Source organism: Astatotilapia calliptera, chromosome 22, assembly GCF_964374335.1.
Source record: "Astatotilapia calliptera chromosome 22, fAstCal68.1, whole genome shotgun sequence".
In the NCBI taxonomy this organism is placed as follows: domain Eukaryota; kingdom Metazoa; phylum Chordata; class Actinopteri; order Cichliformes; family Cichlidae; genus Astatotilapia; species Astatotilapia calliptera.
In genome coordinates this window covers 265,001-292,451 of record NC_137442.1, presented here as the reverse complement: position 1 = coordinate 292,451, position 27,451 = coordinate 265,001, and the positions used below count along the sequence as shown (strand labels likewise).

Genomic DNA, 27,451 nt, shown 5'->3' with positions numbered 1-27,451 from the left:
AACTAATTAGTTGGCAAACTTTTTTAAATTTAGTTTATAGGAAACAAAGAATGCAGACCAACATTGTTATGTACGCCTGTGATCATAGAAAAATCCGAATTGTGACTTTTTTTTATTTTTGTTATTTTCTTACTTTAAAGAGAAGAGTCTTTCAGATCAGAGGCGTCCAACTCCAGGCCTCGAGGGCCGGTGTCCTGCAGGGTTTAGAGCTCACCCTGGGTCAGCACACCTGAATCACATGATTAATTCATTGCCAGGCTTCTGGAGAACTGCAGGACATTTTAAATCATCCGTGTTGGATCAAGGACACATCTAAGACCTGCAGGACACCGGCCCTCGAGGCCTGGAGTTGGACGCCTCTGGTGTAGATGTTCGTAAACATAAAATATGAGATGCGAAATTTCAGATTTGACTCTCTTTAAAGTTAATTATGCACCAGTTAGAAAAGTGATTTAAAACCAGTAAGTATCTTACACACTGAGAAAGCACACAGGTGCAGGTCAGAAGCAGGTTTCAGGTTTATTGAATAAGTTGCCATGCAGTTAGTCAGGACGTGACAGATGGACTCTACATGATGAGAAACGGGGACACACCTCCAGTCGTCAGCTGGATCTTAACGATTCAACACATTAATGTACGTCGCTGCAGAGATGCAGACTTGGGCTACGTTCACACTGCAGGTGAAAGCGCATCAAATCCGACTTCTTTGACCCTGTGCGACGTGTATCCGATCGTAGTGTGGCAGTGTGAACGGCACAAATCCGATCTGGGTCACTTTCGTATGTGGTCCTGAATCTGATACGTATCTGATGTTTCAGAAAGCGACTGCTGTTTAATGGTCATGTCGCATTAAATACGTCTTTTACGTCACTGACACAAGACGGACGCCAATTAACAGCGCCAGAGAAGACATCGTGAACGCTTCCTGGCCATCCAGTGAAACTGTTGGGAACAATGTTGGAGAAACGTGAACATTTTCTTTGTACTGTATAATCTGCAGATTCTGACAGAAATCTGCAGCTATCCTTTGAAGCAGCGCTCCTCTGAAACAGCAATAAGGATCATTATTAGGCCAAATGTAGATAACACAATAACTTTATAACTTAAAGCAAAATTGGGAAACGTAAAGTCTGAAACAGTCAAACATACTGTTGCTCTGGGTCTAAACAGAGCGCGTTGTGTGTGACGTCTTCCTTTGCGCATGCGGCTGCTTTCAGGGTTCACACTAGAGCGCGTTTGCTGTCACATTTTATTTGTAGTGTGAACAAGCAGACAAAGAAATCGGATTTGATCCAAAAATCAGAATTGAGCTGTAAGACCTGCAGAGTGAACGTAGCCTAACAACAGCTGCAGGAGAGGGCCAATAGTGTTTGAGTGCCCAATCACCAGGAGTACATAAAGTCAACCTCATGATTCAGTGGCTTCATGGACCCCACCGCTCTCGTGTATTTACACTAATCTTCATATAAAAGTGCTTTTCCACATAATCCGACTTCATAAGCACGCGGTATGATTTGGGGTAAATGACTTGTTGATCTCACGCGTCCTCCTCCCGTCTCCTGAGATGATGCTGTTTGTGAATTACCTCAGAAATCACTCAAAGTGTTTTCATATAATGTTTCTTCACACAGTGAAAAGTATCGTTGACCGTGACGTTAGCGTCGTTAGCATTTCCCATAGAAATTCCTCAAAAACCAAACACTAACATGGCTGCTGTATGACTCCGTGTTTTAGTAAAATATTAACAACAAAGAATCCTCACAAACGACAGAAACGTTTCATAAATGCACTTTTTCACACTGACTGTGTTCAGAGCTGATGACAGAAAGGCAATGAGGATGTTCAGCGGCAGGGATGAGTTTCAACCATCCGTTCTCCCCACTAGCCTCCAAACTGCAACTAACCCATCATTTGGCTCGACTTTACGGGCGTCTCCAGCTTGTCAAACAGCAGTATCACTCCCCAATGATTTTACATTTTAAAGAGCCCCTCTGTAGGAGACGGGACTTGAAATGTAAATAAATGCAGATGAGCGAGGGGTACTGGAGTGTTGAAACTTGTCCCTGGAGCCGTCAAACCGAGGATATAAAAAGCACTTCTGAGGTCCCACCGTCCCTCCTGTTGCATTGATAAGTTTGTACCTTCTGTACGTCTCAAGGCATCGATTTTTCTCACGGGAAACAAACTCGGTTCGTGTACAGATTCACAAATAACGAACGACAAAGAATGCAAAGAGCGTTTGCTAATCTGGTAAACTTTAGACACAGCTGCACGTAAAATAGTGAGCTAGTTAGCAGACGGTAACGTGGCGCTGCGTTCACGACAACAGAACTGTGGTTGTCCTTTTACAGTGGTCAGAAAACGACTACAAACACTGGCTTTATTCCAGAAAGACCCAGTTCACTGTCCGCCGGCTCAGCGTCCCCCTTTTCACAGTTAAACATTCACTAATAAACAAGAATAAAAACAAAATAGAAAATAAAACTGTCATAATGTCCGAGCGTCAGGTGACCAGATTTTAGCCCCGACCTGATGTTAGCTGATTACCATTCGTGTGGAATAACTAACCAAATTGGAAAGATTTTGTGTCTTGCTACCTGCTAATAATCAAGTGCATCTGAGAGTAAAATTATATTTTAATCGTTTTAGAGGAAACTGCCACTATAACACTTCTTTCACTGAAATTAGCTCCAGCTAACTGCTCATCTCTACAAATGTAACGCTGCATTAGCTTAGCGTTTAGCTAGCTGTAAAAATGCTTTATGTTTGATTTCAGTCATAACTGGAACTGCAGCTCAAAGCCAGCCTCCAGTGAACTGCTGCTGCCCTTAAACAGCGGGGAAAGTTGCTATTTACAGAAATGACAACTGTTAGCTAGCAAACGCTATCCGAAACGTTCTCATTTAGTGCGTAGGTAGAGGTGCTGTGTAGAAATACACAGGAAGCCGTTTCTATGTGTAAGACGCTGAAATAAAGCCAGTGTTCCAGCATTAGAGCGACATCAGCAGCAGCTGCTAAAACCGCTAGCTTTCGCTCAACAGCGAGAACACGTCTAAAACATTCACGTGTTCAGGAAACTGATCGTCAGTCTCAAAGAACCCAAGCTCGGCGTGCACAGAACCGCCTCTTCTGACTGGCCAGCATTAACCAAGGGAATTGGGGCCAATCAGAGAGGAACACTGCTGAGCTCTTAGTACGTAAATACAGACTCACATAACAATAACGCGTTTAGTCCAAAGTGATAATAATAAGTATACTTCTCCTGATAAGAACCCTTTGGCTCAGAACGGCCACTTACTGTACACTGACATTGTCACTGTATAATTTCTAGCATGTGCACCGAGTTGACAGAAACACATGAACAACAAAACTTCAGTAACTTTTTTTCAGAAATTGAAATTGGACCTAAAAAGATGTTGTAACAAACATTAAAATAAAATAAAAAAAAATTTCACCAGACACTCGTCACATTGATAAAGGTTTAGTATTTTCTTACACTAACAAGACAAAACTGTTTTATAAAAGCTCTCAAAGGCAACTTACTGTGTTTTTTGTGCTGATGCTAGTTGGTCAAAGGTTTAAACGGAAAGTGCAGTTCAGAAGAAAGTGCTGCCCCTCTACAGACTACTGCAAGTCAGCCAATCAGACGAAAGTAGGCTTATAGAGAGACAGCAACTAAAATGGCGTGTTTGTTATCTTGTTACAAAACGTACTTATTTTAGAGAGGAATAAATAAAAAAAAGTAACTTGGCGAAAAGTTTTAGCCAAGACACTGTCAGGTTAATTGCCAACAAACTGCAATGAGGGAAGAATCAACTTAAGTGTATAATAAACGTATACTCTCTGCTGCTAGTAGTTTAGTGGTTATTAGCTAGTGAGAGAGCATAAGCTGTATACTACAGCAGTGAAAGAGTAATGTTATTAGGAAATGAGGACAGGACTCATTTATTTCTTTGATTAGCCTTAGCTAGGTGACCGTAGCTCAGGGGGTTGGGAATCGCACCTGTAACCGGAAGGTCGCCGGTTCGATCCCTGGGCTCTCTGTCCTGGTCGTTGTGTCCTTGGGCAAGACACTTTACCCTACTTGCCTACTGGTGTTGGCCAGAGGGGCCGATGGCGCGATATGGCAGCCTGGCTTCTGTCAGTCTGCTCCAGGGCAGCTGTGGCTACACCTGTAGCTGCCTCCACCAGTGTGTGAATGTGAGAGTGAATGAATAGTGGCATTGTAAAGCGCTTTGGGTGCCTTGAAAAGCGCTATATAAATCCAATCCATTATTAGGTATTAATTTTGTTAGCTAGTACAGGAACATTAGCTTAAAAAGACATCTCCCCTAGTAATTAAAAAATAATAATGTAGTTTATTATAGTAATGGCCATATTTCTAATAAATATTCTGGACTTTGCTCCTCCACAGTCTGTGAGTAATTCTCCATTAGCATAGCTAGCATGACAGTGACTCTGTTAAAAACCAAACAGCTAAATAGATATTTGGGAAAGAAAAATGAGCTAAAGTGGTAAAATAACAGTTTAGGAAAAAGTGAAATACAATGAAATAAAACAGAGGAAAATGAGCAGCAGTGGTCACTGGCTCAGGCTAATGGACGTTCAGGACAAAAGAATTTGAGCTTGCCCAAACCTCGACGCGCTTACAGTTGCTAAAAATGTCGGGACAAGGCTGACGATGAGCTGTGAGAAATGTCTGGTGAAAACAGGAATGCTGCTGGAAGATAAAGCGATAATCTGTAAAGGAGGGTGGATACGTCAGCCTTTCTGTGAGCGTGCCGAGAACGCTGAGTTCACGTTGTGCTTTTTCCTCGTAGCCATTCTGATTCGGAGAGCAAACTCCTTCGACCTCTGCTGGTGTTCGCGTCCACTCGGACTTCATTTAAACGTCAAGAGAAGGTTCGTGCCGACCCAGTCAGACGCGTCCTCGGGCTCACCCTCGAGTTACTGCAGATTTCTCCTCTGAGTCCACTTTAAACTACGACAAGTTGGGAGGAAAAAGAGGGCGCCTTCTGGAATCTCGGGCTTACGATTACGAGACTTATCTTTGGAAAAGGAGCTTCTGTAATTACAGGATGTTTGCTGGAAAGAACAAAACGCCTTTCTCAGACGTTTTCCTGTCAACAGACGTGGAATCGGAAACATTGAGCTGTTTTTAGCTGAAGGATGGGTGAAGTAGTGGTGGTTGTGTCTGTAAACGCTCTGCTGCTGGGCAGTTTAGTAGTGATTATGAGCTGGTTAATAAAGTCGACAGCAGTGACGAGTTCACGCGTTTCCGTGTGACGAGCAGCAGGAAGTCGAATCTGCCGTGCTGTCGCTTCGATTAGCTGCAGATGTAAATCCATAAACGATGTGATGAAGTGGTTTCCGTCTCTATCGAGTCTTCCAGCAGCCGCTTCGACCCCGATGACGGTGACGAGGCGGCTCCGTCGAATCCAATCAGGCGGCGGCGCAGCGAAACGTCTGCCGGCTCCGGCCACCGCCGTCGCTCAGTCCAGACGGGTCACATGATGCCGTTGGTGACATACTGGAAGGAGTCGTAGAGTTTGGTGGTGATGGAGCGCACGGACCCGTCCACGAGCTGCTCCACCAGCAGCTGCAGCTGCTCCTCTGTCAGAGACATGTGGAAACGGTCCTTCAGGCTACGGATGGTGCTCGAGCCGTGGAAGCACGGCAGGTGGGAACCTGTGGGGTTAAAATAAGAGTGCACAACAACTTTGTTAACAGCTGACTGGCAAACACGTCCTTAAACCCACACCGGTCAATTCGTGCACTCTGGACCTCCACCCGAGTCGCCGACAGCGCTACGATGTGACGCAGGAATGAGTTTGTTGTTGCAGCTTCACTGCGAGGGTTATAGGGGCCAATAAGAGAACTCCTTAACCTTTGTCTTGCCGGGCTGCTGTGACGCAGTGTTGGCAGTTTCCGTAATGACTCTAATATCACTGAATAGTGAAATTTGCAAAAACCGGCTGTAGGCTGCAGCTGCTAGCTGTCTGCTAGCTTGGCCTCTGCTGCCTGGAGTTAGGTGGAGTGTGACTCGCTGCATCATCTGCACAAACTCAAACATGAACTTTTGTTCTGGATAATAAAAAGTTTGGAGTTTTCAGCAGGGACGAACTTTGTGGCCGGACCTGTTCCCTGATGATGTGGAAAAGAAAGTATCCCCGTCCTACAGACTAAGACTGTCTGCGACTCGTACTTACAGCTGTAAATACGGGGTTAGGCTTAGGCCGCGCGTGTGTGCCGTTTTCAGCTGTAAGAAAGGCGCAATGGTGTTACCTTGCTGCATGATCTCCACGATCTGCAGCACCTTCTCCATGTGCTTCCTGGCTGCGATGAGACCCTGAAGCATCAGCATCTTGTAGTAGTTGAACATATCTCCGTTCAGCCCACCCATCACCTGAAACACAGCAAACACCGGGCATCAGGACAGCCACCATGCTAAACTCCACAGGAAGCTTTTCTTCCACCAAAATAAAAGCTCCTGTCATCAGGAGCCATGAAACCCCGATTTTTAGAGTCCTTCAGGAATCCACGCGTGAATCAAACAGAAATTCATCCAAATCAAAACTAAACCTCTGCAGCGCCCGGCTGAGAAACCACGACCGAGCCGGCTGTGACCGGCGGTGCTGAGGGCTCAATGCTGAACAGAACATGTGGGATCTCCTGATCCTGCTGCTGACAGCTGTCGGACACCAGAAAGGATCCTTAGCAACTTTGAAGTTCCAAAAACAAAATGAACGATTCATCTACGAGTCAGCAGAGAGTCGGCTTTGAGTGGCTAAAAATCCCATCCAGACGTGCAGGGCAGCCCTCCAGCTGCGTGCTGGTCTGTTCTCAGTGACAGGTAAATATCAGGAGACTACACCTGAGCCCAAAATTGTGATCAACCTCTGCCCGGGATCATCTCCCTCCAACACATCCTCAGGCTGTTTCTACTCACGTCCACGAACTCCGAGGTCAGCTTAAAGGCAGATGTCTCGAAGCCGAGGTTGCGAGGAGAGCTGGAGAGAATGAAGCCAAAGTCGATGTGGATGATGTGGCCCTCGGAGTCCAGCAGGATGTTCCCGTTGTGCCTGTGGGGATCAGACGAGGTGTTACCGAACGATTGGCATGTAGGATTCTCTACATGCTGCAGAGCTAAGCAAGGAAATTCTTACCTTCTCTACACACAAATAAATCAAATATATACAAAAGTCACACTTTTTAAAAAAAGCATAGAAAAATAGAGCAAGCACTGTATAGGAAAGAGCTGAGAGTGGTCAGAAAGTAGAGTCTGCAGGATTTCAATGTAGATGTACAGGTGACTGCAGTGTGTGCTGTGGGGGGAGGGGGTGCCTCTTTAGGACCCCGTTGTTATAAGGCGTCCCCTCCAGTGATGGGAAAGCAATCCCACACATGGACCGTGATGCTGTAATGACAGCCTGTAGAGCCTGCTGTCCCGCCCTGGTGGTGCAGTTCCCATAACACATGATGGATAGATGGATGTGTAGCTGTATAGGTGTATAGATGGATGTGTAGCTGTATAGGTGTATAGATGGATGTGTAGCTGTATAGATGGATGTACAGGTGTATAGATGGATGTGTAGCTGTATAGGTGTATAGATGGATGTGTAGCTGTATAGGTGTATAGATGGATGTACAGGTGTATAGATGGATGTATAGGTGTATAGGTTTATAGGTGGATGTACAGGTGTATAGGTGGATGTATAACTGTATAGATGGATGTATAACTGTATAGATGGATGTATAGCTGTATAGGTGGATGTATAGCTGTATAGGTGGATGTACAGGTGTATAGGTGGATGTATAGGTGTATAGGTGGATGTACAGGTGTACAGGTGGATGTATAACTGTATAGGTGTATAGGTGGATGTATAGGTGTATAGGTTTATAGGTGGATGTACAGGTGTATAGGTGGATGTATAACTGTATAGATGGATGTATAGCTGTATAGATGGATGTATAGGTGTATAGGTTTATAGGTGGATGTACAGGTGTATAGGTGGATGTATAACTGTATAGGTGGATGTATAACTGTATAGATGGATGTATAGCTGTATAGATGGATGTATAGCTGTATAGGTGGATGTATAGCTGTATAGGTGGATGTACAGGTGTATAGGTGGATGTATAACTGTATAGATGGATGTATAACTGTATAGATGGATGTATAGCTGTATAGATGGATGTATAGCTGTATAGGTGGATGTACAGGTGTATAGGTGGATGTATAGGTGTATAGGTGGATGTACAGGTGTATAGGTGGATGTACAGGTGTACAGGTGGATGTATAACTGTATAGGTGTATAGGTGGATGTATAGGTGTATAGGTTTATAGGTGGATGTACAGGTGTATAGGTGGATGTATAACTGTATAGATGGATGTATAGCTGTATAGATGGATGTATAGGTGTATAGATGGATGTATAGCTGTATAGGTGGATGTACAGGTGTATAGGTTTATAGGTGGATGTACAGGTGTATAGGTGGATGTATAACTGTATAGATGGATGTATAACTGTATAGATGGATGTATAGCTGTATAGATGGATGTATAGCTGTATAGGTGGATGTACAGGTGTATAGGTGGATGTATAGGTGTATAGGTGGATGTACAGGTGTATAGGTGGATGTACAGGTGTACAGGTGGATGTATAACTGTATAGGTGTATAGGTGGATGTATAGGTGGATGTACAGGTGTACAGGTGGATGTATAGAGGGCTGCATTGACAGTCTTCAGTAGAACGGTTCTGATGATATGCAAACTGCAGGGATGTAAAGGACCTGGAAGGTTTCTTTATGTTTCTTTATTAGATGTTCAGGGCTTTCGGGGCTTAGTCCTCGTCAGGACCTTGCGGTAGAATTGCTCAATGTTGGTTGGTGTTAAGGGTGTTAAAGCAAGCGTGGAGCTCTTTCAGCTCATCTGGTAGTGCACTGTCGCTGGCTGGCACCCTTTTTTGCAGCATTTAATGGGGCAATATTCTCAATGCATGTGCTGAGGTTGCTAGTAATCACTGATGTAAAGTCCTCCGAATCCACAGACCCGTCCTCACTCAAGGCAGCAGTCTTAACCTCATCAGCAGGGATAACGGTCACTGTTTAACTTTTATGAATGTCTCACCTGTCTTTGACCTGCAGCAGGTAGCAGATGAGGCTGTAGCCGGCGCAGCTCTGCACGAAGTTCCTCTGAGCGGTGAGGAAGGCCTCTGTGGTGAAGCTGCCGTGTTCCTGCAGGAAGTAGTCAAGCAGCGACAGCTGACTCTGCTTCCTCACCTGGAGGACACACACACGAAAACTGCGTTTCAGTCTCATAGACAAAGACAACTAACTTTCCCAGAATCCCCTGTGTACCTGGTGCAGGGAGACGGCGTTGAGGACGGGCTCGATCATCCCGCTGTCTGAAGACATGACGAGGATTTTGTAGGGTTTGATCCACAGAGGAACGCGCTCCTGCTGCCAGATGGACTGACCAAGGAAACAGACTCGGCTTCAACATGGAAGCAGTTTAACCACACGGAGACTGCGTCTGTATCTGCATCTGTACCGTTGTGTGCATGTGTCTGTACTGCGTCTGTACCTGCAGCTGTCTGAGGACCTGATAGGCCAGCAGCTCCTGCCTCAGATCGTCCCCACACTTCACGATGACCGACAGCAGCCTCCAGGTGTGCAGGTGGCCGTACGGAGACGCCTCTCGGATCCGCCTGAACACAAACGGCGTTAGCGCGAGGAAGACGTTGTGGAGCGTTCCCCTGCTCGGCTTCACAAACCCACCTGACTTTCTCCTCCCAGGGCTCTTTGAGGGCAACAGCCGACGGGTCCTCGGGGTCCCTCCTGAATGCGGTGGGAGTGTGAGCAAGGTTCTCCGATAGCCGCCGTCTGAAAAACAAACCAGGTCGGAGCGTCACGGCAGAACGCACAGCTGAAGATCGAAGCTTCACGGGACTGCTCAGGCCATTTCATCCTCAGAAAGAAGAGTTCCTGAACGTGCTGCTCTTCAGAGATCTACACTCCTGGACAGTGACAACAACTCATCATAATTACATCTGCACACCAGGTGATGTTGGTGTCCTATCAATATGGCAACTACAAAGAAAGCTTCTATGGGGAAACTAATAACTAACAAAAAGGTCCAGTCTATGTAGGTGCGGTTCCTTTATTGTTTTAATTACTTTAAAAACAACTTCAGATCACATTTTGTTCCTTTATAGCTTGAATTTACTGAAACTACAAACACATAATTGTAGTGTGGAGGGGTGTGGTCTGTGGCTCAGCTTCTAGGGAGGGGTGGTGTTCAGTGGGCGAGGCTGCTCAGAGGCTCCTGTTTGAGCAGCACGCCAAGGCCTAAAGGGGGGAGGAGCTGAGAGCAGAAAGCTGCAAGTGAGCGGGCATCAGCAACAGTGAGACCGCGGCCGCCAACAGCCTGGAAACGCTAAATTGTAAACATGAAGCGCCGACATGCACGTTGGCGTCGTGCTGGGCAGAACCAACACTAGCTTGTGTTACACGTAGCTTACCACGGGTAACACGGCGTAATATTTCGTTTGAACTGCCCTGAAACAGCACTGGTGTTCCCACGTTTCTGCTTCTAACCTCCGCCTGTGGAGGGTAACCCGCTGTTTACCTGATGTCTCCGGCGGCGATGAACACCGGCTCTTTGCTCTCCAGACTCGTGATGCTGTCGACTGAAAACTGACTGATGTTGTCGCTGCTGCTGGTCTGAGCCTCCATCTGCAAACACATGCTTGTTACTGTGCTTCGGGAGGACAGAGTACACAGGGTTACTGCAGGCAGTATGCCGACGCTTTCACATACCTCCACCTGCAGCTGCCCGATATCATCGGTGGCCCACGCCTCGTCGTCGTTGTCGTAGTTTGGGACGGTGGAGAAACTTCCCGTTCTGTGTTCCGATGTCATACCACTGCTGCCATTAGCTGCAGTGCTGCAGTCCAGGTTCTCCGCGGAGCGGGCCGAGCGTATCCGCGTCTCTGGGATGCGAACGGGAACGGGAGACGTCTCGAAGCTGTCGCAGTCCAACACCTCCACGTAGATGATGTATGGAGCCTAAAGGAGGAGAAGGAGCAGCAGTCAGAGGACATTGGACAGATGTTCTCTGGCACATGTGGCGGGTACACCAGAGGTCACCTTGTCCTTGGAGTTTAGGACCACGGCCTGCGTGTGGGGGACCCTGCAGACGTGGTGCTGGTGCTCGGCGGTGGGCAGCCACACTCGGGCCGGCAGCTTGTGGTTGAGCAGCGACAGCTCGGAGATCAGACGCTGGGTCTTCTGCTCTTTGGTGGGCAGCGTGGCGAGACGCTTCCCGATGCACAGCAGAGACTTGATGAACTCCCTCTGAGGACGGAGACGCTCGGGCTGCAGACGCACGAAACACCCACAGAGAGTCATAGTTTCTAACCACACACACACGTTCCCTGATGCTCCGCCCACAGAGGCATGTGAGTGACTCATCGATAGCTCGAATGGGCCGTTTAACCCTTTAAAGCCGGTAGGAGCGGGCACGCGCCGTTTTGCGCAACTATTTTTAAATCCCTGTAGAATCTGAACCGTGTAAGCTAGCGCAATAATTTGTTTTGCATATGAAACCGGAGGAGTTGTTCTTACATCTGATGCCATCAGCTTGTCCTCGGTCACGGTTGCCTTCCACATATAGCTTTGCAAAAATTGCATAAAAAGCTCTTGCAGGAACAAAAACGTAATATTCCAGAAACACGCTTTGCCGATCCGATCAGCTGTTCGTAACACTTCCCACATTGAAACAGTCGTCAGCGCGAACGATCGCATGTCCGCCATTACCTGCACGAAACCGGAAGTGACGTCATTTTTGCGGAAAATGTAGTTTTTAACTTGTAGGCCTTGAAAGCCTGTACTGGTGTTTTTAAAAGTCATGTTTGATTTTATGCTTTTCTGAATAGCCTTTGACTCTAGAGCAGCAGTGTCCAACTCCAGGGCTCGGGGGCCGGTGTCCTGCAGGTTTTAGATGTGTCCTTGATCCAACACCGCTGTCGACCTCCTCAACAGGAGGTTCTCCAGAGGCCTGGTAATAAACTAATCATGTGATTCAGGTGTGTTGACCCAGGGTGAGATCTAAAACCTGCACGACACCAGCCCCTGGAGGCCTGGAGCTGCCCACCCCTGCTCTAGAGGAACGGCACCACCCGAGAGAATCTCTGGCTCACCTCTTCGTGGACCGCCTCCACTTTTGGGTTACTGCCAGTCCGTCGGAGACCAGCACCAGGTCCATTGCTCGCCATGGTGGCATCCGACTTGGATCTCTGGTGGGTCCTCCTGGACGGGGAAACAAACACCTCGGCTTGTCCCTGTCCAGGGCCAAACATGGAAGAGGCCTCGGCGTTGCTGCCATCGTGTCTGTGATGGCGATGGCGACGGTGAGACGGCGAGGATGTGGGGCTGTCAGATGGGGCGGGGTTGAGCTCGTCGGACAAGATGAGCTTTCGGAGTTTGGTTCCTCTGGAGTGGCGCTGGGTGGAGATATGCATGTCGGAGGAGTAGGCACCGAGCAGCCAGGCAGAGAGCAGCGAGAATGTGATGCTGGCGCTGCAGCGGTGGATCTGCCGGACACAAACACCTGCGTGAGAACCCCCCGACTGTGACGCAGCGGGTCACCGACCCGTTCTCTAGCTAACGTTAGCTGAGCTAGCTTAAACTTAGGGACTCACCAGGTACGGTCGGATGGCGTCGCCCACCTCTGTGTCCATGTGCACGTACATGTTGAGCAGCTGCGGCAGGTAGAAATCGACCTCGCTGTCCGGGAAGCTGAAGAGGCGGTTCCCGATGTACGCCTGCACACCCGGCTCCTTTGACTTGTACAGGTAGGAAATCGCCATGGAGACGTCAAACAGCTTGGACTCGAACAGGCGCAGCAGCCACGACTGCTTTGATGACGACGGTGGCGAGAAAGGTTCTGGCCGAGCCGAAGGACGCGGGTCGGGCTGGGACGGCGTGTCGGTGTCTTCCTCATCTTCCTCTTTGATGGAGCCGGCATCTGGGCTGATGAGCTGGGTCACGGCGCCGCGCTCTGCCACATCTGCCGGGTGCTGCCGCTGATCATCCTGCAGTTTGACTTTAAGGAGCACTTCCTGGCACGCCTTCAGCGCCACCTCCGGGTCGATGACTGGAACAGCAGAACAGAGAAATCGATCAAAACTGGCGGAGGATGTAGAGGTGTAGCAACTGTGGCCCCACCCACACCTCGCTCCAGATTCATCCTAAGCAGTGAATATTTTGGAAAACAGTTTCCTCTCCTTGTTACCTTGCTCGACACCTAGGTCCATCTCCATGGCGTCCTCTGAGATGACGTCCAGCGGAGGACTTGGTCCTCGCTGGTCGCCGCCACCGCTCGACGTGCCTCCGCTGCCGATGCCCTCGCTGGCGCTGCTGCTACCGAGGCTGCAGGTGCTGCCGATGCTCCCACTAGGGGAGGAGCTGCGGGGGCTGGCGCTGGGAGAGGAGGCCTGATCCCCGTGGGTGGGCGGAGGCAGCTGCAGCTGAGGGCGAGCGTGACGGTGATGATGATGGTGATGGTGAGTGAGGAAGTCTGAGGAACTCTCAGAGCAGGAGGATGAGGAAGAGGAGGCGCTGGAGGGGGAGGAGGGGCAGGAGAACGTGGTAGGAGAGGAGGACGAGGCGGGGGGAGGGGGTTGCGCGGAGTGGGAAAGGCGGAGCGAGCGCACAGCCGGGGACCCTTCGGCGTCGGCCATTTTGGAAGAGGAGTCCTACAGAGAGACAGAGAGAGCACGAGTCACATGACACAGCTGAGAGGATTCGAGGTTGCCCCTCCCCCTACCTGTTTACCCCCCAACACACACAGCGAGGATGAGGTCACATGACTCCTCCTGGCTTCAGCTTGTCATACTTCCTGTTTTACAGGAATTCAATTTTATTTATATGGCGTCAGATCACAACAACAGTCGCCTCAAGGCGAAAAGTTTGTATAATTATTTATCCTTGTTGTGCAAACAAGCAAAACTTAATAAATGTAGTTTGAAAAGTAACAAACCTGAAAAGAAACACTGGGAACGACACACACGAGGACCCAGATACAGAGATGCTGCAGGTAAACAACCAACAGGTGTGTCTCACCTGCTCCTGCCTCTCCGTTCCCCTCTCTCTCTCTCTCTCTCTCCCTCCCCCCTCTCTCTCTCTCTCCCTCTCCGTTCCCCTCTCTCTCTCTCTCTCCCTCTCCGTTCCCCTCTCTCTCTCTCTCTCCCTCTCCGTTCCCCTCTCTCTCTCTCTCTCCCTCTCCGTTCCCCTCTCTCTCTCTCTCTCTCTCTCCGTTCCCCCTCTCTCTCTCTCCGTTCCCCCTCTCTCTCTCTCTCTCTCTCTCTCTCTCTCCCTCCCCCTCTCTCTCTCTCTCTCCCTCTCCGTTCCCCTCTCTCTCTCTCTCTCCCTCTCCGTTCCCCTCTCTCTCTCTCTCTCTCTCCCTCTCCGTTCCCTCTCTCTCTCTCTCTCTCTCTCTCTCTCTCCGTTCCCCTCTCTCTCTCTCTCTCTCTCTCTCTCTCCCCCTCTCCCCCTCTCTCTCTCTCTCTCTCTCTCTCTCCCTCTCCGTTCCCCTCTCTCTCTCTCTCTCTCTCTCTCTCTCTCTCTCTCTCTCTCTCTCTCTCCCCTCTCCCCCCTCTCTCTCTCTCTTCCTCTCTGTGCTGACAATCAAGCCAAACACCAACATCATCAAATCTACAGTTGAAACCAGATATTTACTCTTCAGATAAAAACACTTTTTTAATTGTAACATCAAATCAGACTAAATGTTTATTTTTTAGAAAAATATAAAAACATATTTGTTAACTTTAAGAGTAAAGAGAGAAACTGTCTGTATTTCTTAATTGTAAATGGCACCAAATTGTATTCAAACTGAGCCACACTTATGGAGCTCCACAGTTCTGTTCCTGGTGTTTTGGTTGACATCTCTTGATGTTCCCATGTCACAGAAACAGGCTCTGTGTTTTGCCTTATATGCATCCACAGCTGTGCCACCAGTTTACTCACATGGACTCTACGAACCAATCAGAAGCTTCTTCAGCTCAGAATGGAATCATCTGCAGTTTTCTTATTAATTAACAAACTTAGTGTATATGTGCTCCTACATTTGATGAAAGTGATAAAAATAGAAGCTCTGTCCCTCTTTATTCTGACATTTAACTCATTCAAAAGATATTTCAATATTTATTTATCCAAAACAAAACAAGTTTAAATTGGTGTTTAACAGTAAAAAATGTGTTTGTACTATCTGGTTTCAACTATGAATATACTGTGTATTAAAAATGCTCTTGTTTTTCATAGAAATATAAGAACACACAAAGCATAATGTATAAGAAAGAAGCCTCTAATGTCCATCTACATCAGTACATAACTGAAACCGATGTTGTGCTTTATTTAGCCGTGTAGGGTAACAACTGAATATAAGATATAATATAAGACACATGTGAGCTGAGACTCTCTAAAGAAGCAGCATTGTTGTTGTTCGGCTTTTCATTTTGCCATTTGTTGATTCACTCAAAGAACAAGTAACGTAACATGGGTCAAGTGATCAGTTTGACATCAATCTTTCGTGATTCGCCGTCATATTTACATTATTTGTACAGTAGGAATGATTTGCTTTGGTACCTGCTCAAACTTAAGCTCTCCTCTGTCTGCAGCAAACTGGCAGGCAGCAGCTTCTCTCCCCTCGCTCACAGGCGTCAGTGCTGTGCTCAGTTGCTTAGTACCCGAGCTCGGATCATACCAAAATTAGGGGGCATTTATGCTCAGTCCTAAATTCCCACAGTGTGCGCTATGTGCTTCGAATATTGTGTGTAGTTTTTGTTTTATACAGTTGTCAGTCAGGCATCCAACTATGAAAAAAATTACACTCCTAAAGACCCCGGGCATCTGAAAAAACAACCCGGGCTTAGGCCCAGTAAGCCGCCACCACCCCCGCTCCACCAATGGGCAGACCAACCCTTTAAATATCCTGTAACACTGTTCAATATTGGAGGGTAGCCAGTGCCCCCCTTGGGGACGCACCTGTACAGGGTACAGCAGGTAGACCAAAGATGCTTTAAATCATTAGTTATTATTACAGACTGGGTCTGTTCACCCTGTCGTGTCACATGCCCCGCCCCTTTCTTTGTATTAATGCAGGGCTTTTCCTTAGTGTGTGAAGCACCTCGAGACAAACTGCTGTGATTTAAACTGAATTGAAAACAGATGTGATTCTGGGCCGGAGCAGAGCGAGGAGTGACCGAACGCGTGGCCCACTGTGTGGGTTGTTGGCTGTGCGGAGCAGCGTGGGACTAAACGGAGCACGTGAAGAGTGAAAGGAGAGCAGAGCTGAAGAGGCGAAGCTGCAGGAATCGTGTCAGACGTGTTTGTCAGCCAGCTGTCAGGTTCATTTTCACATGTAGGCGATCAGCTGTTCAGTCTGTCCTACACTCACGCACATTACTTTGTTCTTCTGTTAGATGTGTTGCTGTTCTTATGTGCATTTTTTAATTTCCCTGCATTGATGTGATCTCAGTCACTGATGAACGCCCTGAGGGGTACTGCTACTCGGTACTGTGGCCTGTACTCACAGTACTGCATGTCACGGGTACTTAAATAACACCCTGTTACTGCTGACACGTCACGCACGCTCTCGGCGCACATTAAAGACTCTGTTTGGTTCGGATCGATTAATCGGGCCTCTGATGCAGAACTCAAACTGTGAAGAAGAGGAGGAGGAGAGCCGCTCCCTGCTGATGAAAACAAACCGGAGGAGGCAGCTTAAGCCCGGAGTCTAACCCGGGCCTGCCGAACCTGCTAACAGCTAGCTAACCCGAACAATAACAGAGAGGCCGAGGCGGAAAAACGAACCGAGGTCAGCAGCACCTACCCGGGTACCGAGGCGCTTTCAGCCCCCTTCAAAGCTCCGACAATCGAACTTCAGTCCGCTCCGCCCCGGGCTGTCCCGGTACGGTCCGGTTCTTTGATCCGGGTCCCGGTGCCGCGCTTAGTCCAGGATTTTAGGGTCGGCCCATCTGCTCTGGGTTTGTGGCCTGGCTCGGCTCGGCTTGCTTTAAAACTGCGGTGACGCAACATCCGTAAAGACAGAGGCTGTACATAACTGTCGGAGCTTCCGGTGGTCTTTACACAATAAAAGCACGTAGAGGAAAAAATAAAAACCAGCTGAAGACATCCGGGCCACTGACAGTAGGACAACACGGGGGACGGTATGTTGGGGGGTGCCGCGCGGGGAGGGGCGCATGGATGGTTTGTTTTGGTCAAGGAAACTCGTCGCTTTGCCAACATTAGATGAATTAAGTTATACTTTTATACTTTTCCACTGGATTTAGCAACACGAAACTCAAAATCACTACATTATCATAAGCATCTTTGAGGGGACGACTCGAATGAGTCTTTGTGTACGAACGGAGCACATGCAGTCGGTCACACCTTCGAGCTGTGGGCCGTCACCAACCAGTCCTCACGGTGTGGAGTTAACGGGACACTTTTCTCACTTTAATGTTGGATTTTATTCCCTCCGGTAAAACATGTAGAAACAACGGTTATTACCTGTGTGTGTTAGAAATACCCCGTGACAGAGTAACATGAAACACATGTTGTTGTTTCAGTCCAGGGGTCGATGTGGACGTTGTGGAGGACTATAAATACCTCAGAGTGCACACTGATAACAAACTGGACTGGGTTAAAAACACCACTGCTCTCTGCAGGAAGGGCTCTGAGCTCCTTCATGAGTCTGTTGTGGTCAGTGCTATTCTCTATGCTGTTGCATGCTGGGACAGCAGGCTGAGGCTCGCAGATGCCAGCAGACTCAATAAACTGATCTGTAAGGTCAGTAATGCTGTGGGGTTGGAGCTGGACTCCCTTAGGGTGCTGTCGGAAAGGTGGATGTTGTCCAAGATAAGGACGATGCTGGATCCCATACACTCCATGGCCAATGAGATTACCCATAGTGCACCACTGAACGCAGTAGCGGTTTTTGATACGGGCGGTTGCCCGGGGCGGCATCGTGGTGGGGGGCGGCATCACGGGCACCGGCAAAAAAAAAAATTGCTCATACTCATGCTGCCCCGACATCAGCCAGCGCATATTAGGAATGGCACAGGCACCGGTCGGTTTTCTATCACCCTTTTGCTGGGAGTAAGCGCGCCCTCCGTTTGCGAGGTGCGCATGCAGCACAGGGAGGAGAGGGCGGGGCCGCGGGGGAGTCTCTGGCTGGCTGGAGCAGCATCTAATCACCAACTCACAAAATAAAACAAAATAAAAACAAAACAACAAACATGAAAACACCAGACATCATGATACAGACTTATAATTTGCACCGATGTTTTTTCGAAATTCTATAAAGTGAGCGCGCGAGCCCTTGGTGCGCGTGCTCGCTGCTGAAGTCAAAGTAAACTTTATTGTCATCTCCGCTACATACAGTGCCAGTGGGAGTGTTCGCCCGGGGCGCCAAACAGGCTAGGACCGCCACTGACTGAACGACACAGGAACTCATCCCTGCCTGTGGATATTTGTGTACGACTCCTCCATCTAATGCAGAGCACACAGAGCAGCAGTTACAGCCTGTAGTTTGTCCTTTACAGAGAAAATAACAAAGTTTTACAGCTTAGAGTATTTATCTGTAATATTCTGGACATTTATAGGTGAGCTATTTGTATATATGGGAGTTACTTCTAATATTTTGTAACTTTGTAATATTGTCTTATTTAATTTTTATCATTTATGCAGTAAAGGATTTCAAAAATAAAATGAATAATTTTGAAGACAGATCAGTGACTACAAATGGGGTCAGAATTCATCATATAAAGGTCATGTAAACAAAATGAACATTTTTATATGATAAATTCTGACCCCATTTGTAGTCACTGATCTGTCTTCAAAATTATTCATTTTATTTTTGAAATTTGCATTTTGTTAACTTTTTGCCTGTTTTTATTTTATACCTGGTTATCTGTGTGTGTGTGTGAGCTTTTGTCTAGAAAGGTGCTATATAAATCAAATGTTACTTATTTTAAAGTGGTTATTAAATGTGCGAGCTTGCATTTAGCTGCGTTTCTGACTCATTTCTTTCAACATTCGTTTGTCCTCGAGCTTATTTTTCTCTCTCACGTCAAACAGTTTTGAAACAAGTTTCACTTCTGATTTCATAAAAGCTAAAATTCAGCTATCGTCCTGTCACCACTTTCCTCTGTACTCATGTTTATTTACCACACTTTATGCTCTGTGATAAATAGTAATAAATCACGTTTTTGACTCTGAGATTATTCTGAGCCTTCATAGCGGTGATACTTATCAGGATCTGTAAAGACAGCAGCTATACGTGACAATAAGCAGCTCCTGCCCCTTAGGTGGGGTCAGGCTCATGAAGCTTTTATTTTGAAGTTAGACCTGCGTCATTTCTGCAAGTAGGTGTTCTGTTTTGGTTCTGTTTCCGGTTGGTCCAAAACTATTTCCTTCCTGTCCTCCCACACAAAAGCCCTTTCATAGTAAAAGCCTCAGGTACTTAGATTGTAAACACACGCACTGAATGCGCGCTCAGAGCGCCCCCAGCAGGCTGGCAGCGGAACAGCACGGAGCAGAAAGTGGGTCTGCGGGTGAACTTGATGGAACATCTGCAGACCCTAAACATCTGTCGCAGCTGCTTGATTATGAGAGTCCATCAGTGAATTATAATCATTATAATATTAATATTATAGCATTAACTATGTATTAATATGAGACCACATTGATCGGTTTATCCACCTCCGTGAGATGAATTAACGGATGTCACTGTGGTTCAGCGAGCTGCACTCAAACGGGAAAGTTCAGCTGTTAGCGGTAACGGAGCAGGTGGTCACCGGACCGACACGAACTGATTTACCGAGCGCGCAATCAGCGGATGCGCTTTTTAATGACGCGCTCCCAAAGACATCCAGACAGTTCACAGCCCAGCACAGACACGACCATCAGCACGTCTGCAGGGAAAACAGCCTTCTCACATCACCTGACTGACTACATTACTTCATTTAGCAGTGAGGAAAAGTGAAGCCCCCGTGTAAGTGAAGGACGTGGAGACTTGTTTCCTGTGGACGTGATGTCAGCTTTCCAATCGTTCACTGCGTGGCTCGGGACCCCGGTGTTCTGCCAAAAAGCGACTGTCCGTATTTAAACCGCTAAAAGAATCTGTTGGCCTGTAATATGTGAGATATATGTCAGGTGTGTCCCTCGTGAACGATGTCACTTCACCTTGAGCCACAAACAACATTCCTGTCACAACAAGTGTTTTTTGCACTGCATAAAAAATTCCGTTTTCTGTTTTTTTAACGGACGCTGACAGAAAAAGGAACATTGTGTCGAGTTTCAGTCCACTCTGTACTATTTACGGACATTTCCTTCAGTTATGACACGGAAAGTTCCGTTTATTCACTGTTTATTTTTCCGTTAAGAGAAAAACTGAAAGTTCTGTTTATGTGACCATTTACAGCCACTTCTTTTCACTGTAACTGTGTACTTCTTTATAATCTTACATTTCTATACGATTACAACCATTTTCTCAAAATTTGGTAGGAGAAAACTTTGTAAATGAAGCTTTGCTTAGTGCACAGCATCCGTACATTTAATGTTAAATGTTCTTTTATCCTCCTCAACTCAGAAACTATATTGAAATATAACAACAGCATCCATCTTGTCATAAAATGACTAAACAGCCAATAAACGAACAATCTTTCAAGTCTGAGGATTTCTCCTTCCTTGTGTTCATGTGCACACATGCAGTCCAGTGTTTCCTTCAAACAGGACACCTGACAAACAAAAAATGTAACATTTAACAATCTTTGCACATTTGATAATATCCAGAGTACCTTTACGTTAGAATCAGTGCCTTGTGGTTACTTCACCTCAGTGTGGTTTACATCCATGTCTGTCCAATCATGACACAGTATACACATGTAGTCAGTTATCGCCGCTCACCTTTGATTAATAAATTGTATTTCACTAGCAGGGACCACTTCCTTGGTAAGGATGGATGAGGAAGTGTGATAGTGCTGCGGTTTGGGGAAGGCCTTGAAGGGGACTGGCGACGGCTCTCAGGCCGGGCAGAACCCCGTGTACTAGCGAGAAATAAAGGAACTCTGGGTGGGGTTAATCTGGGCTCTAAACTGAGCTGCTGTTAATTTGTGATTTCTGAGGCTGGTAACTCAGATGAACGTATCCTCAGCAGCAGAGGGACTCTTGGTCTTCCTTTCCTGGGGCGTCCTCATGTGAGACAGTTTCTTCGTAGTGCTTGATGTTTTGTGCAACTGCACTTTTGGGACACATTCAAAGGGGCGATCGTGGCTCAAGAGTTGGGAGGTCGCCTTGTAATCGGAAGGTTGCCGGCCTCGCGTCTGTCAGTGCGCCCCAGGGTGGCTGTGGCTACAATGTAGCTGCCATCACCAGTGTGTGAATGGGTGGATGACTGGATGTGTAAAGCGCTTTGGGGTCCTTAGGGACTAGTAAAGCGCTGTACAAATACAAGCCATTTTTAGCATTTTTACAGACTGACCTTCAGTTCTTAAAGTAATGATGGACTGTTGTTTCTCTTAGTTGATTGGTTCTTGCCATAACATGAAGTCTAACTGTTGTCAAATAGGGCTGTCAGCTGTGCACCAACCGGACTGCTGCAAGAAACTCCACATACAAACCCTGACAGGCACACCTGTGAAGTGAAACCATCTCAGGTGACTACATCATGAAGCTCACTGAGACAAGGCCGAGGGTTTACAGTGTGTCATCAAGGCAAAGGGTGGATACTTACAGGAGTCTAAAATACAACATATCTGGAGTTATCATCTTTTTCTTTGTTACATAATTCCACGTATCCTTGTGTCATATGTATTTAACTTCTTCAGTTTGAATCTACAGTGCAGAAAGTAATAAAAACAGGAAAAACAAGATGTGTCCAAACTTTTGACCGGCAGTGTCCCACATCTACCCTCACAGAACAATCTTTTCAATAACTTCTTTCCCCTGACAGTCAGACTGATGGCAAACCACTGAGCAATGTGCAATAATAACCTCTCACTGCCTCAGAAATATTATCATTCTTGTGTAAATTTATATTACTTTTGTATTTTGTACTGTCATGTTTATCCTGTAGTGTTTCATGTCCACTTTAACAGGTCAGCTTCTTGATTGGCTCTCATTGAAACTGAAGTCTGTATGTTTCAACAGTTGTGTGCGGTGACTGTCACAGAAAGGCGAGGACAGACGACGTCCCCTGCTCCATACACCCACAAACACCCACTATTTAGAAAGATAAATTAGATCAGATGAAAACACTGTTTGTGCTGCCGATCCGCACTCCTCGTTGACAGAAGAATGACTGTCTTACCATCCATCCATGCATCTTCTTCCGATTATCCGGGGCCGGGTCGTGGGGGCAGCAGCCCAAGCAGAGAAGCCCAGACCTCCCTCTCCCCAGCCACCTCCTCCAGCTTGTCCAGGGGAACACCAAGGCGTTCCCAGGCCAGCTGAGAGATATCCTGGGTCTGCCCCGGGGCCTCCTCCCGGTGGGACATGCCTGGAACACCTCACCCAGGAGGCATCCTTGTCAGATGCCTGAACCGCCTAAACTGGCTCCTTTCGATGTGGAGGAGCAGCAGTTCAACTCTGAGCCCCTCCCGACTGTTTTACTATTTATATTCTATTCCTGCACAGTTGGTGTGGACCACCCACAATTTCACTGTGAACAACGGCAATTAAAGCTTTTTATTCTTATGTCTGCGATTGTCACACAGGCAGAAAATAAGCTCTTCTTTTGTGTTTTCACTGATTGTTTTCGATCTCCATCAGCAGCTTTACAAAGAACATGAAATAAGTGAGAAGAGAAAGAAGACATTTAAAGAAACCATCTTTTAAACCCATTGCTCCATTTGAAATACTTCAGGTCTGTTTTAAACTAAATTATAACATTTTAACAAAAAAGAATCTGATTTCAGACTCAAACTAGAAACAAATCAAACTCAGAGGATCATTCAGCGTATCAAGGTTTGTCCCAGAGGATTCAGTTTTTGTGACCCCCAAGTCCTCTTGTGACCCTCAGATCCCGTGAGCAGTGAGGGACCCTCGGGAATGCTGACGGCATTTTCCAAAGATCCGATTAGTCATCAGGAAGTGATTTAACACCCGCTGAAATGAAAGGCGGAGACCAGAGAGTAAGTTAACGTCACGTCTTTATTGCGTCACGTAGGAAAATAGATTCACATTAAAGTTCTGGCTTCTGTCCTCATCACGCTTCACTTTCTCTTCACAACAAACAAACACAAGCGAAGCTGCGTCACACTGCTGAACGGGAGGTTCATCCTCCACCGCTCCCGAAGTAAAGTGCAAAACAAAAAAGCAACAGAAAGGAGAGAGGGCGGAGTTACGGAGAAACAAACATCCAAAAGAGAGACCAGCAGCCACGGGAACACATGCAGAAAACCGATGGCGTTTCTCACGGCAACACCAGGAAGAAGAAAATCTGCACATCAACAAGCTCAACAACCGACAAAGCACGAGGCAGAAGGAAAACAACAGGAAACGTCAACGCCGCTGGTCACAGCTACAGACAAAAACCCGGCCCCCACGGGACCGCCAGGGCTCGCTCCCAACAGTGCCTCGTCATCTCGTCACGTTTCGTCAGTGAAGGTCTCTGACCCGGTGAGGGTCAGTAACAATCAGCTGTTCACATCTCAGAGGGCTCGCAGGGGAGCCGCTCTACACATGTACAGCACATATAAACAAGACAGGAAGTGACATCAGAAGGCGCCGTGTCGTCAGTCTGGCCCCTTGGAGTTGACGCCCTGCTACCCGGATCCCGATCGTTTAATCTTTGATTATCTGACCCGTTTCTGGTTTAGTTTGTTCGAGCACTGCGGCTCCACAGTGAACACCTCCCACAGACAGCTGCAAACCCAGGCTCCCAGTGCAGGGCCAGACTGGGCCAGAGCTGGAGTCCTTCTGCCCTTCAGGGATCATCAAAGATGAAGCAGGTTCACTTATTCAGATGAACCACAGTTTCTGGGGTTTGTGTCTCAGGCTTCGTCATGCTGCTTCACACCTGCTCGCTTGGTAGAGCAGGTGTGAAGCAGCTCAGGTCCACCTCTTTACCCCTCGACTTTCTCTCCCCCTGATTGGCTCTCTCACAATCACGACCGTTTATCTGAACGCCTTTGGAAACCGACTCTTAGACTCGCGTTCTGAACCACATGTCAGCTCTGCTCAGTTACTTGCGCTGTTAGTCCCAACTTCAGCTCTTTTTGCATCTTTGTCAGGTTTCCCAGTTTGCCCAGTAGCTCCTGCACAGGGAACAATCTCTTTGGGTTTCAGTCAGAACTTTTTGATTTCCAAAAGCAACATTTGACTTTAACATCAGGTCTGCAATAAAGTGATGAGGACAGAGTCAACGGTGCCTGGCAGCAGAGCGACTCGTCGGTCAACTCAGCAGCAACTTTGCCCACCGAGGGTTTTTTGTTTTTCTTTCTGGAAGCATCTAGGCCTCAGTCCACCTCAAAGGAAGCCTTAAAGCAACAGGGACCAGTTCAGGACCAGCAAGCCTTCTCAGTCCTGGATAAAATTCCCATTGAGGTCCCAGATCAGCACAAACAGGTCCCAAGAGGTCCGACGTTTCGTCAGAAAACCCTCCAGAGTCAGACGCTCCCGGAGTAACTCAGCATCAGTCCTACAGCTCTCTGACAAACGTGATGCGATTGGAAGCGGGTGGACTGCTGTAACCACAGTCCAGGTCAGGTGACTCGCCTGCGGCTGCCGTCAGACGCAGTTTATCGTACAAACTTTGTCTGAAGTAAACTGAGGCCTTTAGAGAGACGTCTTTACTTCTACAAACCGTGAAATGTAACTACTCTGTGCGATTACTTCAGCTCTCATAAAACACTCGTGTTTTCCTCTTTATTCATACTGTTCAACACTTAAAACTGAAACGGCCATAGTGCGGCCGGCCTCTCGTCAGGTGCAACCACAAAGCAAAACATAACTCATAAATACCTGTGACGTAGTCTCTCAATGCATATAACAACAAACTGGTAACACACACGGACTCTTTACACAGTGCAACGCTGGAGTCAGTCAGGGCCGAGGCGCGGCAGTTAACAGGACGCCGAGACGTGCCAGTCGGCTGAGTTTACACCATGCAGTCATATTTACATGCTGGCGCTTAGTGCAGTGCTGCCGTGTGCACCTTCCCATCATGCAACACGTGTGAATTAACAGTCATGATTTTCGACGTCCCGTTAACTGACCCGCAGCTCTCATTGTCAGAGGACAGAGGGAAGTGAGGACACACACTTGAACACGCCACATTCACACCTCCAGACGCGAGTACTGACAAACAGGGTTTTTACAAGTCTGAGATCACAGGATGAAGATGGCGAGGACGGCGGCAGTGCCGCGCCTTGCAGTTTGTAGCACCAATGATGAAGACGACGCCCGCGGGGAGCGAGAAGCTGTCTGACAGAAGTGAAGAACAATCGCTCAGCAATGTGACACTTCCAGAGTCCTCCCGAAGGAACCACAGAAGAAGAGCAGGAACCACTTCCTGTTACAAGTTTAGGGCACTTCCTGTGGCCGAAACCTTTGTTTTGGGTTATTTATTATTTTATTTTTATTAACATCAGCATCTCGACGTGGTCGTGTCACACTGCTGATCGGGACAGAGCTGTGGTGGCGCTCGCAGGGAGCTGGTTAGTGCAAAGGGTGCATGGCGTCTAACGGGCTCTGAGTGGGTAAATTCTTCGTACTGCATGCGAGCGTTGGTGGAGGGCGACTTGTGCTTTGCTCCTTGTGCCTGAGCTCAAGCTTCAAACCAGCCGTTCGATCCGTAAGGGCCAGATATCGTGTCGCTGCTGTGCTCTCTAGCGGGGGGGTCTACATCCACGTCATTAACATGAAAACAACAACGTGGCTGCCGGAGGAGGGGCAATTTTTCACCATAAATAACCTGCTGAAGTAAAAAATCACTTTCAGTAAATCGTCGCCGGGTGGTGAAGGTTTCCAGCACAGTTCACACAAAGTACTTTCTAGTTAAACAAATGTGGTGCTACTTGACAAAGAACACATGGAAGCAGGTCTGCTGTGAGGTCATCTGGCCCTGACGGAAACAGACACGAGCACTTTAGAGTCTGTGACTGACTATTAATCATTTAAATGCAATCAAAGAAGCTGAACTAATAAAGAAAGTCGCGTTCAAACGTTTAGATCAAACGGCTTCTTTTTGGGGGGCACATTTAAAAAAAATCACAAACCAACACGATAAAAACACAAGGCTGTTCAGAACAGGGGGCGGAGCCTCTGCTCCCCAAACGGCACCTCCTGGAGGCGACGGCCTACAGGGGAGCAGAGGCTGAGCTCATTACAGAGGTGGTTTCTCAGGTTTAACACACAGAACCTTTACAAGGCTCTGACCCGTAAGTACCAAACCCCGCCTCCTCCTCTGCACGTTTTAAGGTGAAGCGAAGCAGCAGACCAACAAATGTTCGGAGGAAGTGTGGCCGCGAGATGTGAGTGTTCTGGTTTCATGTATGCCCCTGACTGGCTGTCTGACGCAGCCAATCTGGGATCTCCACCAATGAGGAAGAAGACGTCAGACGGGCGAGGCTTTGTAGCGAGTGAGGTAACAGGGTTAGTGCCCCTCCCTCTGTGAGGATGTGCTGCTCTCTGCTTCCTCTTTCACATTCTTCATCACTGTGGCGGGAGAGGCGGAGCCAGCAGAGGAGGTGGAAGGAGGAGGTGGTGGCGGCAGGCTGACGTGCGGCTGCACCGGCGTCAGCGTGATCTCCACCTCGCCTTGCTCCTCGTGCAGCGTGGGCAGTGGGAGGGGAGGCGCTGGCAGGTGTGCGGTGGGCGGCGTGGTGGCGCTGTTGTTGTTGCTCGGTCTTGGAGCTTTCTGGATGACTTCCACCATCTGGGTGCGCCCTGACGCCGCCAGCTCCCAGCTCTGGTTTCCCGGGCTCTGGAGCAACAGCAGCGGCTTACTGTGGCGGTCCACCTCTGGAGGGCACTGCACCACCACGCCACGGTGCTCCACTGCACCCAGAACCATGCCGGGCGGTTCCTGGATCACCAGCTCCAGCACGGGCTGTGAGGAGGCCGACGACGAGGAGGCTTTCTGGATGACGCCACCCGTCACAGAGCTGATGATGGAAGGAGGAGGGGGTGGCGCAGGTGGTAGGGGTGGAGGAGGAAGAGTAGTGGGCGGGGCTGGCAGGGAGTCCTCGGGGCGAGGTTTTCTCGGTCGTCCTCGTTTCCGTTTCACGGGCGTCGTGTTGGTGGGGGTGCTACTACCGATGGCGCTGCCACTGGACACCACCACCTCCAGGGGACGCTTGGCTGCTCCACCTCGAACCTTCTGGACCACAGAGGTGGGGGCTGAGGGGGCATGCTGCTGCTGAGGGGGAGGAGGCGGGGCAA

At 48.0% G+C, this 27,451-nt stretch overlaps 2 protein-coding genes and 1 long non-coding RNA gene across 5 annotated transcripts in view; 1 reads left to right on the top strand and 2 right to left on the bottom strand.

The window, feature by feature from the left end:
- Positions 1-500: 500 nt before the first annotated feature.
- LOC113014391 (phosphatidylinositol 4-kinase beta-like) lies at positions 501-17,123 on the bottom strand. The gene is made up of 14 exons (XM_026155893.2): positions 16,896-17,123; positions 13,299-13,761; positions 12,706-13,160; positions 12,205-12,597; positions 11,153-11,380; positions 10,823-11,071; positions 10,632-10,738; positions 9,782-9,886; positions 9,588-9,711; positions 9,362-9,475; positions 9,132-9,283; positions 6,950-7,082; positions 6,286-6,406; positions 501-5,688 (listed from the first exon to the last, which is right to left on the bottom strand). Exons 2-14 carry the CDS (start codon positions 13,744-13,746, stop codon positions 5,507-5,509), a joined length of 2,811 nt encoding a protein of 936 aa, XP_026011678.1. The 5' UTR covers positions 13,747-13,761; positions 16,896-17,123; the 3' UTR covers positions 501-5,506.
- Positions 17,124-17,140: 17 nt separating this feature from the next.
- On the top strand, positions 17,141-19,072 carry LOC145423550 (uncharacterized). Its single transcript, XR_013904599.1, has 2 exons — positions 17,141-17,854; positions 18,449-19,072. It is a non-coding gene; the product is annotated as an uncharacterized LOC145423550 (long non-coding RNA).
- Positions 19,073-23,200: 4,128 nt separating this feature from the next.
- Positions 23,201-27,451, bottom strand: part of rfx5 (regulatory factor X, 5) — an 11,131-nt gene continuing 6,880 nt past the window's right edge. For all 3 annotated transcript variants that reach the window (XM_026156518.2, XM_026156520.2, XM_026156519.2), the window contains exon 11: positions 23,201-27,451. This exon is cut by the window's right edge and continues 274 nt beyond it. In XM_026156518.2, coding sequence (XP_026012303.1) covers positions 26,664-27,451 — 788 coding nt within the window. In that variant the 3' untranslated portion in view covers positions 23,201-26,663.

Bases quoted from the DNA above. Each gene is read 5' to 3' on its own strand.
- LOC113014391 (XM_026155893.2), bottom strand. From the start codon at position 13,746: ATGGCCGACGCCGAAGGGTCCCCGGCTGTGCGCTCGCTCCGCCTTTCC. The intron at 13,161-13,298 runs GTAACAAGGAGA...CTGCTGTTCCAG, and splicing joins GGACCTAGGTGTCGAGCAAG to TCATCGACCCGGAGGTGGCG. The intron at 9,284-9,361 runs GTACACAGGGGA...TGTGTCCTCCAG, and splicing joins ACGCCGTCTCCCTGCACCAG to GTGAGGAAGCAGAGTCAGCT.